This window comes from Ciona robusta, chromosome 8 (assembly GCF_009617815.1).
Source record: "Ciona robusta chromosome 8, ASM961781v2".
Lineage (NCBI taxonomy): Eukaryota > Metazoa > Chordata > Ascidiacea > Phlebobranchia > Cionidae > Ciona > Ciona robusta.
The window spans coordinates 6,107,163-6,125,430 of NC_143242.1; the positions used below are offsets into that span (position 1 = coordinate 6,107,163).

The 18,268-nt window shown below is 31.6% G+C and overlaps 2 protein-coding genes across 3 annotated transcripts in view; one reads left to right on the forward strand and one right to left on the reverse strand.

Annotated features, from left to right (window-relative positions):
* Window positions 1-23: 23 nt before the first annotated feature.
* On the forward strand, window positions 24-12,081 carry LOC149732783 (broad substrate specificity ATP-binding cassette transporter ABCG2-like). The gene is made up of 18 exons (XM_089882347.1): window positions 24-411; window positions 3,050-3,217; window positions 3,628-3,830; window positions 4,169-4,228; window positions 4,680-4,794; window positions 5,761-5,913; window positions 6,247-6,404; window positions 6,786-6,937; window positions 7,314-7,403; window positions 7,662-7,766; window positions 8,203-8,327; window positions 8,640-8,725; window positions 8,992-9,081; window positions 9,412-9,536; window positions 9,859-10,013; window positions 10,405-10,494; window positions 10,735-10,802; window positions 11,424-12,081. Exons 3-18 carry the CDS (start codon window positions 3,631-3,633, stop codon window positions 11,587-11,589), a joined length of 1,938 nt encoding a protein of 645 aa, XP_089738473.1. The 5' UTR covers window positions 24-411; window positions 3,050-3,217; window positions 3,628-3,630; the 3' UTR covers window positions 11,590-12,081.
* Window positions 12,082-12,353: 272 nt separating this feature from the next.
* The window catches only part of LOC149732784 (rab11 family-interacting protein 5-like), a 71,738-nt gene continuing 65,823 nt past the window's right edge, over window positions 12,354-18,268 (reverse strand). The window contains exons 5-12 of one of the 2 annotated variants that reach the window (XM_089882352.1): window positions 17,950-18,092; window positions 17,187-17,319; window positions 16,488-16,585; window positions 15,201-15,380; window positions 14,216-14,324; window positions 13,540-13,678; window positions 13,171-13,286; window positions 12,354-12,849 (exon numbers count right to left, since the gene is read on the reverse strand). In XM_089882352.1, the coding sequence (XP_089738478.1) occupies window positions 12,753-12,849; window positions 13,171-13,286; window positions 13,540-13,678; window positions 14,216-14,324; window positions 15,201-15,380; window positions 16,488-16,585; window positions 17,187-17,319; window positions 17,950-18,092 (1,015 nt within the window). In that variant the 3' untranslated portion in view covers window positions 12,354-12,752. The remainder of the gene's footprint in view (window positions 12,850-13,170; window positions 13,287-13,539; window positions 13,679-14,215; window positions 14,325-15,200; window positions 15,381-16,487; window positions 16,586-17,186; window positions 17,320-17,949; window positions 18,093-18,268) is intronic. The other variant, XM_089882353.1, reaches the window with a different exon arrangement.

Sequence of the window (18,268 nt, forward strand, 5' to 3'; positions counted from 1 at the left end):
GAAACTGATCAAAAAGATTGATATACTCACATAGAATTTACACTTTTTTAATAAACTAAAGCATGCAAAACCTTTCACATTTTCACTTCATGCCTTTTCAACGCATTACTACAATACAGATTCCACACATCTGACGCCACGAATGAACTCCGTTCTCTGCGACCTGGAAATCCGACTCCAGTGTTTATTTTCCACCGGAAAAGCCCCTGTGACGTCACACACTCTCTCTCTTGCAGCCGAACTGAGGACCTCATGAACTCGCAGTGAGTTCACCGCCCACAGTCGAGTTCATGTAGACTTGAAACGGTCGATTTCAATCAGACGAAATGAACCAGTGCAAAGTTACTTAATTCACGGCTTGCCCTTCTATCTACTGTCGGTAGGAATTTCCATGGTTTATTGAAATCAAAGGTAAGTTCAACAAAAAATATTTTTTCTTTGGGAACTTTACATCAATAGCGCAAAGATATTTGTTTAGGTTAAGAAATATTTTTTTATAAAAAATATTTTTCCTTTTTTAATAAAAGGTGGACATTATTTATTGCATAAAAAAAATTATTTGCCTTAAATTTTTTTCGGGTAAAAAACGGCGCGAGAGCATGTGGTGACGTATATCCGCTCTGCTGATTTGAACTGGTTGTTTACGTATCGATCAACGTGTATAACTGAACTCGTGTTAGGTTCATGTGAACTCATTGGTGCGGTGACCCTGTCAGTCGAGGAGAATCCTCAAAATTCGAGTTCACAAGAAATTTTCGAGTTCACCGTGTTAGAATAAACACATCGGAACCCAAACAACTGTCTGTTTACGCAAACCAAAGCAGCTTTTTTCACTTGCTCGCCACCGCAACGTTCTCTCGAGTCGGCCAAGATAAGGAATAAACAGGAACCTTGCCCATCCCAGTTTTGGCAGAGGTAGCATCACGATTTAGACAAAAATTCGGGTTTGCTGTTCACGTTTTAATACAAAATATCGGGAAATCTAAACAAACACAAACAAAACGGCATGCTCTTGCGCGGCCTGAGGAATCTCTTTTCTACCCATAAACGTGAATATTTTATTCACGTTCATTCGTCATCAGATCCGTTTCGATAAAACCGGACGTGGAAAAAATTGCGGCAACGTTTTATCCGATTGGTTGATACAGTTATATATTTTATTGACGCTACGTTGCACATCAAATTGGAACATTTGATTCTGATTAGTTTACGATGAACTCCATTTTGTTTTTAAACTTTTTACAAAGCCGTTGTTATAACTCGGGTATAATGTGTGCGTACATATATTGTAGGGTGATGTAAAATGGGTTTTCACTCACTTTCCTCGTCCCATTTGGTACTAAACAACGAATTCTGTAGCCTCGCGACGCAGAAAGAGTATACAACGTGCGGTGTATAGTTTATAAGGTAACAGTTGGTATATATGGTGGAAGAACACACAGCTGCAAATTGAGAAATGTATATTTATATTCTCAATCGCTCAAAATATACTAACAGTTTGTATATAAATCAACGCCAACAGCACTTTTAAAATAATTATTTCCAAATGCACTTAAAATTCAATCCAAAAACGCTGTTCAAGGTGCAGTAATAATAGAAGCAGTCTCGCCTACATTAAATTGTTATTTCAATTAAAGCATTAAATTGCAGTCGCGGTATTTCGCATTGTAATTTTCAAATATTTTTAAATGATACGTAATTGCCTTTTCATATTAACTGCGTATTTCCCGCAATTAATTGTTTTCTGTGGTTACACGCAAATTAGAACATAATTACAAAACAAACTCCGTTCCTATATTCAAATTTTATATTCAAATTTGTGGTCTAAAATCGTGCAATCGTAGGTTATAAGCTGCTTTCGAAAAATGTTCGCTATCAATTCTCGGAAAAATCTCACGTCTCGATTTATCTTTTCAATCAAACGTGTCCTTACCCAAATTCGGATACAATGCCGTAAAGGCAAAGGTATAGCCACTGTACTTTTATTAGTGCTTAGAAAAAGTATCTTATTTTATTGGCATTTCAAAATTATTAATAATAATAAACCAATTTCAGTTGCCATGCAAATTTCAAAAAATAAATTGCAACTTTTATATTTTATAATCCCACAAAAATGCTGCGTTATTAAAAATACAAAAATTCTGTCTAATCAGCAAAGAATTTGACCTACTAAGTTCATTCAATCGAATGTGACGCTGCTATGTCTGACAAACCACTTAAGAATCTCATGGTTATGAACTCGGCAGGGCAAGTGACCTGACGGGTATTCCCCGGTAGCGATAACGAGTGAGAGTTCGCTTAACCTTTTGTTGAGTCTCCGAACTCGCGGAGAGTTTACACTAGAATAGGAAAGAACGCATTAATTTGTCTCTGTTTTAAATGCAGGTTTTACTCAGCGGTTAGGTTTATGAGAACTACTAAATTGACGAAACAAATTTTCGTACAAAAAAAGTTTTTCGTTTTGAGCAACTGATCCGCGTATTATCTCGGATAAGCTGGTAATATACACTATTTCGACCAGATAAACTATTCGATTTGCAGGACGGCGGAAATTTACCAAGAAGTAATTGCTTAGACTTGTCTGACAGGAATTAGCGGTTTACGGTTTTGTAAAAAAAATTGGCAAGATTTTATTTTGCACGGAAAAATACTTTGATTGCGCGAATATTTTTAAGAAATAATGATTTTTCATGGCTTTAAAGGATTTTGTAAACAATCATTAAAAATTACTAAAACATGTTGTTTGCTTTAGTTTTGGCGTGATGGACATTGTACATTGTTGCTTGGTACATACGTGCTTCGTGTCACACATATGTTTATATATTTTCCCCGTTGCGGCATGTTACGGACGTTGGTTAAGGCCTGAAAAATGTTTTGTTTATTTTGAGTGGAATACAACTCGTGCTGTTGTGGCCGATGAACATTTAGCTTAAAAACGAAAAATGTTCCAAATTTAACCCAGATTTCGCAACGAAGTTAATTACACCGCTCTGCTTGCCCGGGGCAATAGATTTAAATATAATGATTGATATTTTTGGCCTTCGTTAAGGTACTTGAAAAAATGGTTTGTTTTGGTGTGAAGTCGCAACACCATGGCCGACTTCCGACATTCCATTGGGTTCAGTTTATAAGAAGCAGATTCGCGACGGGCTGATCATTTATGAAGTTAATGGATCAACTGATAAAAGATTTCAGGAAGATTACGAGACTTTAAAAGGTACGAAGTTCACTTTCATTAAAACGTTAGGCTTTTACTACTCTTTTGTATTATACCGCTGTGAAATACTTGTTTTATTAGAGTTTTTAACGACATCAGTTTAGCGAACTTAAAAGCATAACATGTGTAACGTTTATTAAAACAATAAATATTTAAACCCATGAAGTTAAAATATACCCACTAAGCAAGATACGTGGTAACTCGTAAGCTAGCACCAGGTATATAAAATAGAACACCCGTCGTGTTGTAGCAACTGTCGTTTTCCGGCCACGCGAGGATAAAGCAAGTTACGTTCATTCAGTTATATCTTTTATTAAAACAATAAATATTTAAACCTTTAAAGTTGAAAAATGCGGATAAATTGTTGAAAATATTAAAGACTTTTTTATTAAATCTGTGTTTTTTTGCAGACCATGCTTGAAAGGCAGAGAAACGGTGGAGTGAAAAACGAAGCTTATGAAGATTCAGATTCATGTCGAGTTACTATAGATACAATGCAGAAACAAGAAATTAGAGGCCCTGTCTTAAGTTTCCATGATATTTCATACAATGTGGATACTGGTAGGGGTGTTGGTGGAAATAAAGGACAGAAAAATATTTTGAATAATTTGAGGTAATTTGCATATTTGTATGATAGGTGTCAATCATTTTGATTGACACATGTGTTTGTATGTCTTTGAGTACAAAAATAATTTGATAGCAGGCTCATTATTAGAAACATATAAAATATATTAATTAGGTAATTAAATAAATATGCTTTAACTAAAACAATATGATTATCTTATAGTAGGAAAATATTATATTTATTATTTATAGTAGCAAAACATTTTGTTTTGTAATTAATTAAATCTAATCTTAACATAAAATAATTGTTTAACTTTTTAATTCCGCCATTTATTGTTTTGATATAACTATTAACTGGTAAATCTTATAACATTTAATTTCCAACAGTGGAGTAATGAAACCTGGTCTTAATGCAATATTGGGACCCACTGGCAGCGGCAAGACTACGTGAGTTAATTTATAAATATTTATTAATATTTATCAGCTTTAAATAACTTTTAATTAAAATTTTGACTAGGAATTATTAGTCGGGTTCTATTAGTATTATTAAAAAATATCAATTCAAAAATATTTTCAATAAATTAAATCTAAAAATCTGAAAAAAACACGAAAAGCAAAATTAACAATTTTATTTTATTAAAAAATATAAAGAGAAAACCAAGATAAAAAAATATAATTTTATCCAATTAAATATGGCAAATTTAATACCAAATCGTGTAAAATGTGAGAAAACAATATTAATACTTATATGTTCACGTAATAAATTCAACCAATCAAAAAGCAAACTGTTGACCTGAATTATCAGATTATGGTTTTCTCTTCATATTTCCAAAATACAGCTGTGTTTTCAAAATAGAGGTAATATAAACTTGTGGTTTCCAAACACGTTGTTTAACAGGCTGTTAGACGTGTTGGCTGGAAGAAAAAATCAGACTGGATTAACAGGTTCTGTACTTTTGAATAACCAAACTCTGCCTTCCAATTTCAAGTGCTTAAGTGGATATGTAATACAGGTGCGCTGAATTGCTGGCTTAATTATGCACTGCTATAAATACTCTGTATTGCAGTTGCACTTGAAATTTAATTAAATTTTACAAACAATCGAGTTCATTGTAATGCATTGCTACAAGACATACTAATGATCTAAATTCATTTTGTATTTTTTGGTAATTTTATTAAAACGAGTATATTTTGTATTTTTTTTATTGTTAGCACTAACTCTGTTAAAAATTGCACAGTTCCTACAGTGTGGCACTCTATAAAATTCTGTCCCAACTTGCCCCATTACAATAAAAATACCCTTGAATTATTTTTGCCCCTTATAGAAAAATTAACATTTACTATTAGTTTTTTTTATTTTTTAATAAACCTATGCTTTTAAAATATTTTCTTTTATAAACATCAATTTTCAAATTAATTAAACTATTCCAAATAATTATTCCAAAATAAAATCGTACCGTCATTCCTGACAACATAACAGCTTTGAGTGACAGACTAATTGTAGATTACATAGCTAATTGTTAGTGTGTGCACTTATCTGCATACCGCTGATATTGGATCTGTGTATAATTGGATTTTGATTTGAAAAACAATCTGTCAGTCATGCTAACACGAACAATATATACCTAAGGAAAACTTTACCTGAAGGATCAGTAATATTTGATAACATATCATATAGTAGGGTGGAGAGAGACGGGAAACTTTAGCACATGATATCCAAATACCTTGACCTGTTTTAAACAATAAATAACGGTCTATAGGAGTCATAAGAATACAGTTTTATAATTCTTTGTTCTTTGTTTATTACCAAATGGGACAAGAAAATAGAATGAAATAGTGTCCCATATTTCCCCATTCTTTTATAGCACGACCTGGCTATTAAATTATAAACTATATACATCCGTTGTCGAAAGCATTCCTACCAATATGCAAATTATGATACAGTTTCTTTGCCATGTAACTTATAACATGTTTTTTAGAATGATATTGTGACGCCAACATTGACAGTTCGTGAAAATCTTTGGTTTTCTGCTCATCTTCGTTTACCACAAACAGTTTCAAACCAATCAAAGCAAGAAAGAATTGATCAAATATTAGTTGATCTTAACCTAACATCATGTGCTGATACTAAGGTATATGTTGTTTTGTAGTTCAAAAAAAGCTTTTTTGACTTGACATTATATTTTCCTGCTTATTCTATAAGAATGAGGTCCTATGGCATGGCACCACAGAACCTATCATTTAGGCCAGAATTTGTTTAATGAACAAATTTTTTTAATAAAAAAAAATACATATTAAAACATTAATAAAATAATATTAACAAAATAAAATTTGAAAAATACATCTACAGTAATAAAATAATAAAAAATAATGAAGTCTTGATGAGCCGAACGAAAACGTTATCAAGTTTTTTTCTTTTGTTTTTGTTATAAAAAAAACTAAAAAAAAAATTTTTGGGTTTTCAGATCGGGAACGAGATGATCCGAGGAGTATCGGGAGGAGAGAAGAAGAGAGCATCGATTGGGATGGAGCTCATCACTGCTCCAACTGTTCTCTTCCTGGATGAACCAACCACAGGGTTGGATGCTTCCACTGCTAATGCCGTCATGTTTCTACTGAAACAGTACGTGGAGGTTGTTTTGTAAATAGATAGTGAGGATCCTCAGCTTGCTTTGTGTATTAGTGTCTTTGTACCATCTTACTATTGTAGGCGTATGTGTTCTAGTGCAAGATACTTAACGACAATTGCTCCAACCTAGTGATCACTAATGGGGTGTCCAAAATTATCAGCCAAACATAATACAAAAAAAACCATCACACACAAAGTTACATACATGGTGACTAGTAAGCTGGCACAAATGGAAGAACACCTGTGTTTTAATGACTATTGTTTTGGGGCCATGGTGGGATAAAGCAAATTACACTTTACTTTTTACCTATTTACTATTACTAACATAAACTTGCCAAGTTACAAGTAACAGCTTATCTAATACTTTGTTCACAGATTAAGCCAAAAAGGTTGCACCGTCATATTTTCAATCCATCAACCTCGTTACAGCATATTTAAACATTTTGACACTCTTACATTGCTTGGGGAGGGACATATGGTTTACCAAGGACCTAAACAACAAGTCCTGCCTTACTTTGAAAGCATTGGTGAGAGACTTTTCTGATTTCTATTTTTTCTATTCTTTTGAGATTTCTATTCTCTATGGGTGAGGTCGTATATGATCCATGTCATGGGACTTGGGATTTAGGTCCGAGATATCTATTTGCACAATTGTATGGTTTCTACATATGCAAATATAAAACAGGTGTTGAAAACATTGCAGTATTTCATCACATGAGTTACTTCACTGATCTCAATCTTTAAAATTGTGCACTTTCTACTTAAATTACAGTCAATACTAAATGTTTGATAATGTTTTTTTAGCATATATTTTTTGGAAAAACTCTTTTGATTCAAAAAGGTTTTTTGTTAGAATTTTGGAATGTTTTTTTCTGTGATAATTAACTGTTAAGATTTTGACAGGTTACACTTGTGAAGAACATAACAATCCAGCAGATTTTTTACTTGATGTTATAAACAGTGATTCCCCTACATTTAAAAGAAATGGGAATGGTAAGTAAAATTCAAATCGCGTAAGCGGAAAACGACAGTCGTTATAACACAGGTGTTCTGTTTCATACACCTCGTGCCAGCTTACGAGTTACCACGTATTTGACTTTGTGGGTGATTATTTTGGGAGATTTTTTCCTTTTTTTAGTGCTATGCCTAAATTACTGTATGTTTTGAAATAACTTCATATACCTGTTTTGTGTGAGCTAGCATGTTGCTTACTTTTTAAAGTTTTTTATATATATTTTTTTTAAATTCCAGGTAGCAATGTAAAATTAGAAGGTCGAAAATCCTCATTATCCGAACACCTTTCCTCACTTTATAAAGAGTCAATTCAACAAGATTTTTACATTAAAGAGAAAGATGGTGAGTTTTCTCTACTATCTAAGAAAAACCTGAATAACTAAGGTAACAACACCTTAAAATGGGTAAAGTCTTAAAACCGGTATCCTATAGTTAAGAGATGCCTGTATTTAAAAAACTAAAGGGTGTGACACTTTACATAAAATATTTGACTCTATCAATGCTGAACCGTTTTTTTGTAAGTTTTTCAACCACTGCCTAAGCTTGTGACTTGTTTGTAGATAAGCTTGTAGGATATTTGTAGATAATAACAATATAAGTTTTATTTGTATCCTCGATTACGGTAGCAAAGATTTAGAACTATTTTAAACGAAAAAAAAGATAGCAACAAAACAACAGCTGTTAGACACACTTACAGCTAAAATCATATTTACATTTAATTGGAAGAAAATAAGCAATTTTATAGATATGATGTAAAATGACAAACACTTCTTTCCAGTGTCTGAAATGAAAGGCACAGTAAATGATATTAAACACACCACATCTACTATGTACCAGTTCATGAAATTGTTTCAAAGAGAACTAGCTGGTTTGTTTCGAAGTCCAGCTGCTATTATTGCAAATGTAAGCGTGAATTTTTAACACTTTTTTCTTTGAATGTGTTTATATATATAACAGGTTTGGGACTTGATGCTGCAACCATAGGTTGTTTGTTTTTGGGCATTGCTTTGCTTTACCCAGTTGATCAATAATGGGCTGTTCAAATTGTTGATCAGGTAGAAATAAAAGCAATCACCCACAAAGTTACATGCATGCTAACTCGTCAGTGAGTCAAACAGATGAAATTTATTGCCAACACTAAAAATGAAAGAAAATAGCAAACATCAGATTATATTATGTTTATTTAATATAAATCCAGACCCATTTTATTTACAGGTAACAATCAACATATTATCGGGACTTATTTTCGGAATTCTTTATTTTAACATTGGTATGTCACAAACAATAGGAGTTCAAAACAGGTAATATTCTTCAACATTTGATACTTGCAATCAATGTTTGTGAACTAATTCAAGTATAAAAATATAAAGTCTGCAGTGGTCTTTATAGGAAGTATGAAAAAGCGTGTTTTCATTGTCTTTATGTTATTATACAAAGTGTGCAGTAGTCTTTAATATTGTTTCTTTTTGTTACTTTTAAAGATTGTTTTTTTTTTAAAACATAATACAAAGCTATAACTCTTGGCATGCCATATATTAATCTCTACCCTTAATTTGTCTTATGTTAGGTTTGGTGTCTTGTACTTCATGTTGACGAAGGCAATGTTTGACAACGCAGCAATTGCTGATTTATTTATTAAGGAAAGATCGTTGTTTGTGTAAGTAAATATAGTTATGTTATTAATATTAATGAATTCTGTACACTGAGCAATGAAATCCTTATTTACTTTATAAAAAAGGAAACACTGTTTTTAATTTAAATAAGTTTTTAGAAAATTTCAAAACAACATTTTAAATATTTTTGCAGCCACGCTTTTTATTGAATTTTCTTTCATTCGTATGTGTTCTGTATTGTTTTTAGCATGTTGTAATGACTGTGGCTGTTCTGTTAATTCCAATCTCTTGCACTTTTAATTTAACATGACCTGTGTACTATGTCATTGTAATTAAGGAGATAAATAATTAATTATGTTTTAAATTCTGTTTAGCCATGAATACATATCAGGATACTATCGAGTGATCTCATATTTTCTTGCAAAGCTTCTGGCAGTTGTTATACCTCTAAACACAATTGGTGTATTACTTACCTCTGTCATTGCATACTGGATGGTTGGTAAGTTAGCTGGTTTTTATTGAGGTAAACTTTTGAGCCGCATTGTGATGTATATTAAATCCATACCTTACACAACAGAGAAATTTTTAATTGAAAGTTATTGATCAATTTGAATGAAGTTAAGCAAAGTTTAAGACCTATTCTCAGCATATATATTTTAACACTGTGGGTAATTGTTTGTTTTATGTTTTTACTGATATCTTTCAATTAGGAACTCTATTTTTTAATGAATTGAGCTATTGACAGGTGCTGTTGTCATCTTACAACTTATTTTTTTCACAATGTACAACTGGTTGAAACTAATAAATATTTATGTTTGCAGGTTTAAAAGCTGATGTTTCATCCTTTTTCATTTTCTTCTTATTTTGCCTTTTGATTTCTCTATCTGCCGCTTCTATTGTTTTGTTTTATTCTGCATCATTCTCAAATAGCTCAGTTGCATCATTGGTGACCACACTCACTTTCGTTTTCTCGCTGGTTGGTACTAAAACTAGAATAAAATATGTATTTATATTGATATATTTGTTCTTGGGCAAGAAACTTTTACTCCAACCCAGTGGTTGTTATTGGTTATCCCCTGTTAAGTGAGCATAAGGTGTATAAGAGAGAACATCATATTATAAAGACTGTTGTAAAAGAAATATCTATTTGTGGTATATGTGATATAATGATACTTTAACTGCCTACACTTGATTAGCGGTATAGTGGTCAGGGTGGTGAATGAAAATGAACACCCATGGTATAATGGTTGTCTCGACTTGCCAGGGCAGATTATCAAGTTACATTCATTCATCCTAAACTACTTTTAATTTCACTACTTCCAAGCATAAATTGCATTAAATATTATACTCTAACAATTTTTTTTAAGCTTTTTAACAGTCTTACAATAAATGTTGGCTCAATGTTCAAATGGGTTTCTTGGATTAAATATCTAAGCATCTCACATTACTCATTTACAGTAAGTTTTTATTTAAAATGTTACTTTTTGTTCAGTCTGTTTGGTTAAGTAGTGTGAAAAATGACACCTGTTCAATAACGGCTGTCATCCACGAGAAAATAAATAAGTTACATTCACCCAATTAGTGTTTATTAACTAGATCCCAAGCTCTCAGCATAAACTTCTATAGTATTATTTCTTGGATAGTTAGACTTTTTATTAAGTTTTACCTTCTATAATTCGTTACCTGTTTTTATAAAGGGTGCTGCAATCAATGAATTTTCTGGTTTAAATTTCCAAGCAAAATGTTTTCCACCAAACTCTACATGGTAAGCTACTATAAATATCTCACTTATAATACAGAGTCGTTTTCCAGCCACGCGACAATAAAGTAAGTTAAGTTTATTTATTCAACACATCTGTATCTATATGTTGTCAGGGTTGGGGTATTCCACAATGTAATTAATGCGTATTCTTAAATTATGAATAAACGAATAAATGTAACTTACTTTATTCTCTCCTGGCCAGAAAACGACAGTCTTTATCACACGGGTTTAACACCTCGTGCCACCTTATGAGTTACCATGTATGTTACTTTGTGGGTGAATATTTTTTGGGGGATTTTTTTATTTTTTTATGTATGGCTTATACCTTGGACAACCCATTAGTGACCACGATGCGTTATTTAAATGAGACTGTTAACGTAGTGTTGGCACAGCGGTTAGTTCACATACATCTTGTAACCAGGTGGAGTGGTGTGTATCATTGTGTGTCATACTACTAAGTAAATGACCAAATTGGAAATTATTGGTACAGAAAATAAGCATTTATAAAAGAACTATATACAACGTTTAAAGGACAACTCTAAAGTTGTCTTGCCAAGAATTTTTTTTTTCTCGTTTTTGACTATTTTTAACTGTTTTATTAAATATTAATTTTTTATTTTTCAGTCCCTCTGTATTGGGAGAAACCATTATACAAGGAAGGTTATCTCTTAACACATCTGAAACAATAGAGTGGCAGTTATGGCAGAATGTTCTTGCATTGGTTTGCATATTTATGGGGATGCTGGTACTTACTTATGTTCAACTGACTAGGACAAAATTGTACACATAAAACTTAATAGTGTTGGATCTAAAATTTTTCTTACATTTTATGGTTATGGGTGTCTATATATTTGTAATTTTATGAAAGATATTCCACTGGGGGATGCCTGGTTAGAATAAAGCAGAAGTTATAAAAAATCTCGTATTAGATAGATTTTCCAAATTGTTGTAAAAAATGTAATTAGTTTTTCTAAATCGCTGTAAAAAATGAATTAGATTTTCAAAATTGCTGTAAAAAATGTAATTAGTTTTTCTAAATTGCTGTAAAAAATGTAATTGGTTTTTCTAAATTGCTGTTATTGTAGATTATCGTGATTTTTCCACTCGCAATTTCTTGTATTTGTTCTTAAATTTTATTTTATTTCTGCATTTATCAATAAGCGTGTTTTACCAAATATTGTTTTACCGTTACTACTCGTATTTTCGCTTTTGTAAACTCTCCTGTTCTTTGTTATCGTTACCGTACAGACGAAATAAATTTCAAACACACCATAACGCATAACTTTCGCAGATTCTGCTGTCTTGTTTTATTTCTTTTACAGAACTGTAGAACTGTACTATTTTAATCTCACAAATATACATTTTGCTTCAAGGTAAGGCAGAACAACAACAGAAGGTAAACACAAACTAGCAATAACATAAAAATAGTTTTGTACGGTTGATATTAAAGAAAATACAGGCTATTTAAAAAAAAGTGAACATGTAGCGCAATAACATTTAGTCAATATGAAGTTTGGCAAAATAACTCACTTTGCGAACTTGCAGCTTTTTATAATCATTAAGCACGACAAACATGGTGCACCATAAAAAAATGTTAAAAGAGCAAAAGGTAAAGAAATTAGAATAAGTAAATAATTTCACCGAGGGGTTTATAATACATTACACTGATGTGATTTTGCAACACAGGGATAAAATTAACACTATGCTATAGAAATTGAAAATTTATTATTTTAGTTTTTTCCCAAAAACAGATTATTGCTTAAAAACAATGCAAGTAGAAATCCATTGCTTCAGATTCAGATCAAAAAAAAAACATTCCGAAAAAAAGGTTGAAAAAAAACAATAAAAAGAAAAGGTATGGTGTGAGCGCTATGGGGTAAAAATAAATTTGATATGAAAATACGTAAGCACCGTTTTCTCTACAAATGATATTTCCTAATCATATATCAATGTTCACAGTTTAGTGATATGGCTGCTCTGAACATCCAGTATATCTGGTGTACAAACCATTACTTTGACTAGAAGGCTGTCAATGTAATCTTCTAACTCCCTAAATAAAAAATAAAAAATATTTTTTATAATAATATTAATATTACTAAATGGGTAACTGCGATTTTGCACAGTTTTTAGGATAACATGTGTAATAGTCAGAAGTGCTGGTAAATATAATGTAATTACTAATTCTCTGAATGCAAACAAATAATTTAAATAAAAAATTAAATTTATAATAATGAACATTAAATTGGCAACTGCTTTGTACAGTTTTTAGGGTAATATTTTTACCCTGAGATTAAAAAAGTGGGCAGTTACCCCCTACTTTTACACTCGCAGTAGTATCTCAAACACGTTTAAACATATGAGTTTCACAAACCTTATAGTTTGGTTCTTGTCGGCAATTATCATCTTCTGTTTGCTTGCCAACTTAACAAGGTCTTTATGTGACATTGTTTGTAATGTAGTGTCTGGTTCCTCATGTATGGTGGACACCTATTAGTAATAAAGTCATCATTTTATTTATTAGTTATAGTAGGGTGGGGGAAGACAGGAAATCTTTAGCACATAATATCAAAATATTCTGATGGTATTTTGAATGATAACCAATGGTCTATGGGAGTCGTAGGGATATAGTTTTATAATTCTTTGAATGTTTTTTGTTTACTACCTAATGGGATGGGAAAATAGAATAAAAATGTGTCACAAAAATGTTTTACATTTTTATCAAAAATGAAAAAAAACTCACTTTTCCAAGTTCTTTGACATCTAAACGATAATAATTTTTTGGTTTATATAAAGCTGTGATGGGAGCGATTGGTTTCATTCTACTTTGGCTCGAGTCATGTGTGACGTTACGTTTCACTGAGTTTGAATCGTTCTTGTTTCTGAATGGAGAAAAATATTATGAGTCATTTTATGAATCACTGGTTTGTGCGGCGAAATTTTGATGATTCTGTTGAGTATAGGTGAAGTCCTGTATATTGAATTGTTAATCTAGGATTTTGACCTAAGTTGGCCCATTATCGTAACATCGAGGACAGGGGAAGAGGGGTATAATAAATGATAACTATACATTTATTGGTGGCTACACATGTTAACAGTGTTCTACAGACCAAGTATGTGTAAGAAGAAATTTTAAAATCTACTTCAGTGTAAAAAAAATTGTCAAAAAAAAAAATTTGTACATGTACCTCAACATTCACTCTAACTTTTTGATATTATACATAGTCACTATGTATATGTCCATAAGTTTTTGTTCAATTTAAAAACTTTTACAATGAACCCATATACATGTTCGAACCATTCAAGCTTTACTCTGTAAGATTGGCAATGAAAGCCTGTTTGTATACATAAGCATAAGAAGTTACTACAGTAGACTGGTTCGCTGGGTCGCTCTCTATACAATCAAGCAATTAACTTACAGTGTGTTATGGGTGGGGCAATCAGCTTTGTGAATATCTGTCATAGATGTGCTTCGAGGTTTTACTTCAGGAGAGCTTGCATTGCTACCGTGACCAGAATCACCTGTACCTGTAGGAAACAAACTTAATTAAAAAATATATTAAAAATCTTTTTCGTTGAAATAAATGTAAAAATATTGTTAGGTGAAAATATAAAATGATTCCTGTGACATGCAAATGTTAATGAAAACAAAACAAACTTGGGTGAGAAAATATGTGGTTAATAATAAATGAGAAAATAATTGACATTGTTGCAAACTGAAGAGTGAGAACACTGTGTAGTTAATAATGCATTCACCACATAACACCAAACAATTCATTTACAACATTTACTACAAAAATGCTATCAATAATTTTTTTTAACACGAGCGGAGCGTATTTTCTGGTATTCAAAATCTGTATACAAATTCTCTGATAAGAAGTCTAATAATGTGCAGGAAAATGTAAAAAGTCTGTTTTTTACTTTTAATGAAAAAAACACCCTGATAATGTTTTCTACCATATGAATACAGCTACATACATTTTAAGATAAGATTCTCTTTTACTTTCTCTGACTTCTATTCTATTCTGTATGGGTGAGGTCCATGAGGACCTGGGATTTAGGCCAGACTTGGCCCAGTACTTTCTCTGACTTAGTAATAGGTGGTTTAAAAATAATTTAAACTCGGCTTAAAAACTGATTAAAACCAGCTGAAAAACTGACCTAAAAATACATTTTGCCGTAATGTAATTGTTTGGCTGTAAGAAAATATATTTAGTTTTGAGCCTAGTAATTTCGCTATAAAATTTAAAAACCATTTCATTTTTTATCTTATCGCATCTAAACTAACTTTTTTTAACAGTTTCTAATCCTTTCCTATCTAGTGTTTTGCTTTCAAATAAAACTTGACTGGGTATTGTTAAGAGAACACTTGATCACGAGTTTCAACCACTGAGTTCAGTTCACCTGGTACATAGAAATGTGAGCCATTCACACAGAGAGCACTTTTTGAAGCTTGGTCATTTTTCCTCAGTTGTCCGAGAACGGTTTTTAAGTGATTTTCGGGCAGCGAATGGTTCCTAATGTGCTTTTTAATCACCGGTACTTGTAAAGTGTTCTTACTACCACCACCAACACTGTTGCCACCTTAGGTAAGGTTTAGGTTAGTAAGTAGCATGCAGATAACACCGTGCACTTTGGATTATGGGACTTTACATGATGTTAACAGGGTTTTGGGCAATAATGTGAAACAAAACATTGTAACTTATAATGTTTTGAGTTTTTTTAGTGAATAATGAAATATTTTTTATAATTTTGGTTTTATAAATTATATTTTGATCAGTTGTTTAAATATATAATCGTAATATACACATAAGATTTAAGTAAAATAATATTTCAAACCCTAAATTATCTGTATTGTGACTATTTACATTGTATTGATAAACATGAATCAGTGCATTCTGTTTTAACAAAACACTGACGATGCCATTTAGAAACATAAATCATTTATTATACAATTGGTTGGACTTGATTTTTGTCTGTTATCTTTCATAGCACCAGATTTTTACAGAATCAGTACAATTATTTTAAATGATGTCTTCCATACACTACCATTACAAAGCATCACATGTTGACTTTAACAAAACAAAGTGGTCGAACTCAAATTTGTGGATTAAACTGTGCAAACAAAACAGACAGGTGGAGGCGTGGTGCAAAAATAAAACAACACAGACGCACTTATGTGGCGGCACAGCCTACGCATGAATAATTATTAATAGAATTTCAATCAGATTGGTATCTAATGGGCGGAATGGCAAGCAACAGTGGTTTATTATATCAATAACTCCTGTATGCTTTGTGATAAAGTATCGCATGAATTTAATTAAATTGTTGTTAGAAATGACTAAGGAAATTTAATGATTGAATTGGTTATGAATTATGATGTTGCTAGGTAGTGAACATTTACTGTTGTGATGATATGAACAAATTAAAATCAAGACTAAATGGTGATTAAAGACTGTACTGATCACGGAATTCACTTAGCTTTAAATAGGTTGTAATATCATAAGATAAAGGTAACGTCATTGCTGCCCTTTATTTAGTAAAGAGAAAGTAAAATTACGTCACTTAAAATTATAATTCACCCCTAGGCCATAAAAAAACACCATTTCAGTCAAGTGCCTGCAGTTAAACGTGTTAAATAATACAAGCATGATGCATGCAGTGTCACCAACACTGTGATGATTAAGTTACCTGAGTTAGACCGATATAATGAGGTGGTTTGGTTGGTTGGAGGGCGATGAAGCACTTCTACACTCATGGCTTTTGAAGATAGGTTGCTGTTTTTTAATCTTAGGATAAAAATAATTTTTAGAAATATTTAAAAAAAATATATATACGCATGCGATTCATTATAGGACATGAATTTTGATTTGCTTATTGTTTTAGGATAAGTTACTAATTTTTAAGCTTTGAAAAGAAATTTGTATTCAGCTTGTACTTTTGTAAAACATCACAATAAAGTTCAGTTCAGCCTTGAACCCTACTTTAAAGATATTGCCATGTTAGTACATACAACCAAATACTCTATACGTGTAGTGGTAAACATGCTAACAGTGGGATTTCTACACTGCATTAATCAGTCAACATTACACCCAATCCCAAAACCAAAATCACAAAGCCTCTCCCTATTCCTGCCTTTCAATAAAAACTGTTATAATAACAATATATTATTGCGACTTTAGAGCCATGCTATTTAACTCTTTTATTTAAGTAGTTTTACACCCAGTAAGATTTTAAATATTTTAATTTTTCTTTCAATTTCCTTTTCTTCGTTGTATTAATTAATCTGATCTTCGTTATCGTTATTGGATTTTATTAAAAATTAATTTTCACTAAAAAATTTAGAAAAAAAATATAAAAAAACAAAAAATTATTGATATTTGTACTTACTTTGCAGACCCTCTTGCTGATACTAATGAACCAGGAGAGCTGTTCGTTGAACTTGTGCGGAAAGTTCTTTCAAACGGAGTCGGCATAGGCTGGTCAGTTATTGAAGGCATTGATAGATTCTCATATGATCTGCCTGAAGTGATGAAGGAATGGTTTTAACTTTTTCACACTCGGTGTTTATTAAACATTTCATAAAAGTTTTTTTTTATTGGAAATATTTTTGATAGTTAGGAATTTCAAAATTTATTTGCGTATGGTGATTAGTAAAGAGTTTTACATTCTCTGTTTTACACATTATGTAAAAAATATTTTGAATTATTTCTGTCATGCAAACATTTTAAAATATTCTGACCAAGATATTTATTAGCAACATCGACATTTTGTGCATTTGGTGGAAATATAAATACAGCTAATTATCCTCAACCTTGGCAACTTTTCGCATGTATGCTAATTTATAACTAAACGATACCAAAATTAACCTTAAAAATTTCTTTTAAGATTCATCGTATTTTTCATTAAAACAACATTAAAATTATTCTTAGTTAGTATATTGTGTGAAGGCTATTTATTTGCAAGGAAAATGAAAGAGTGAATATTGTACACTTGGCATGTATGGTTAAACTACCAAACAATACCAAAAATTAATTTTAAAAAAATATTTTTATTTAGTATAGTGTATGTGTGAAGAGTCTGAAGACCATTAGTAAGTATCGCCAGTGGGTTTGGGATTCATGCAAAAAAAGTTACTTTTTTTACTTTTTACCTCTTCCCATGCTAGATGTTCGATCCCCGTCACTGATCCCGACACCTGAATCCTCATCTTCTGATCTTCTTCGCAGCTTACTCCGGAAGCCAGTACTGATGATCTTCATTGGTTTCTCTTTTTTAACAGGGAGGACTTGGCTCCTGAAGGTGTAAAAATTAGAAAAAAAACAATGAATAAAAAAAGTCTCAAAAAAAATTCAGGGCCTAATAAAACTAAATAGTTTGAATTTATTACAGAAAACAAGAAGCATTAAATATAATACATTTTATTATTTTAATTTTTTACTCTGCACAGACAAAATATTATCTATATTGTT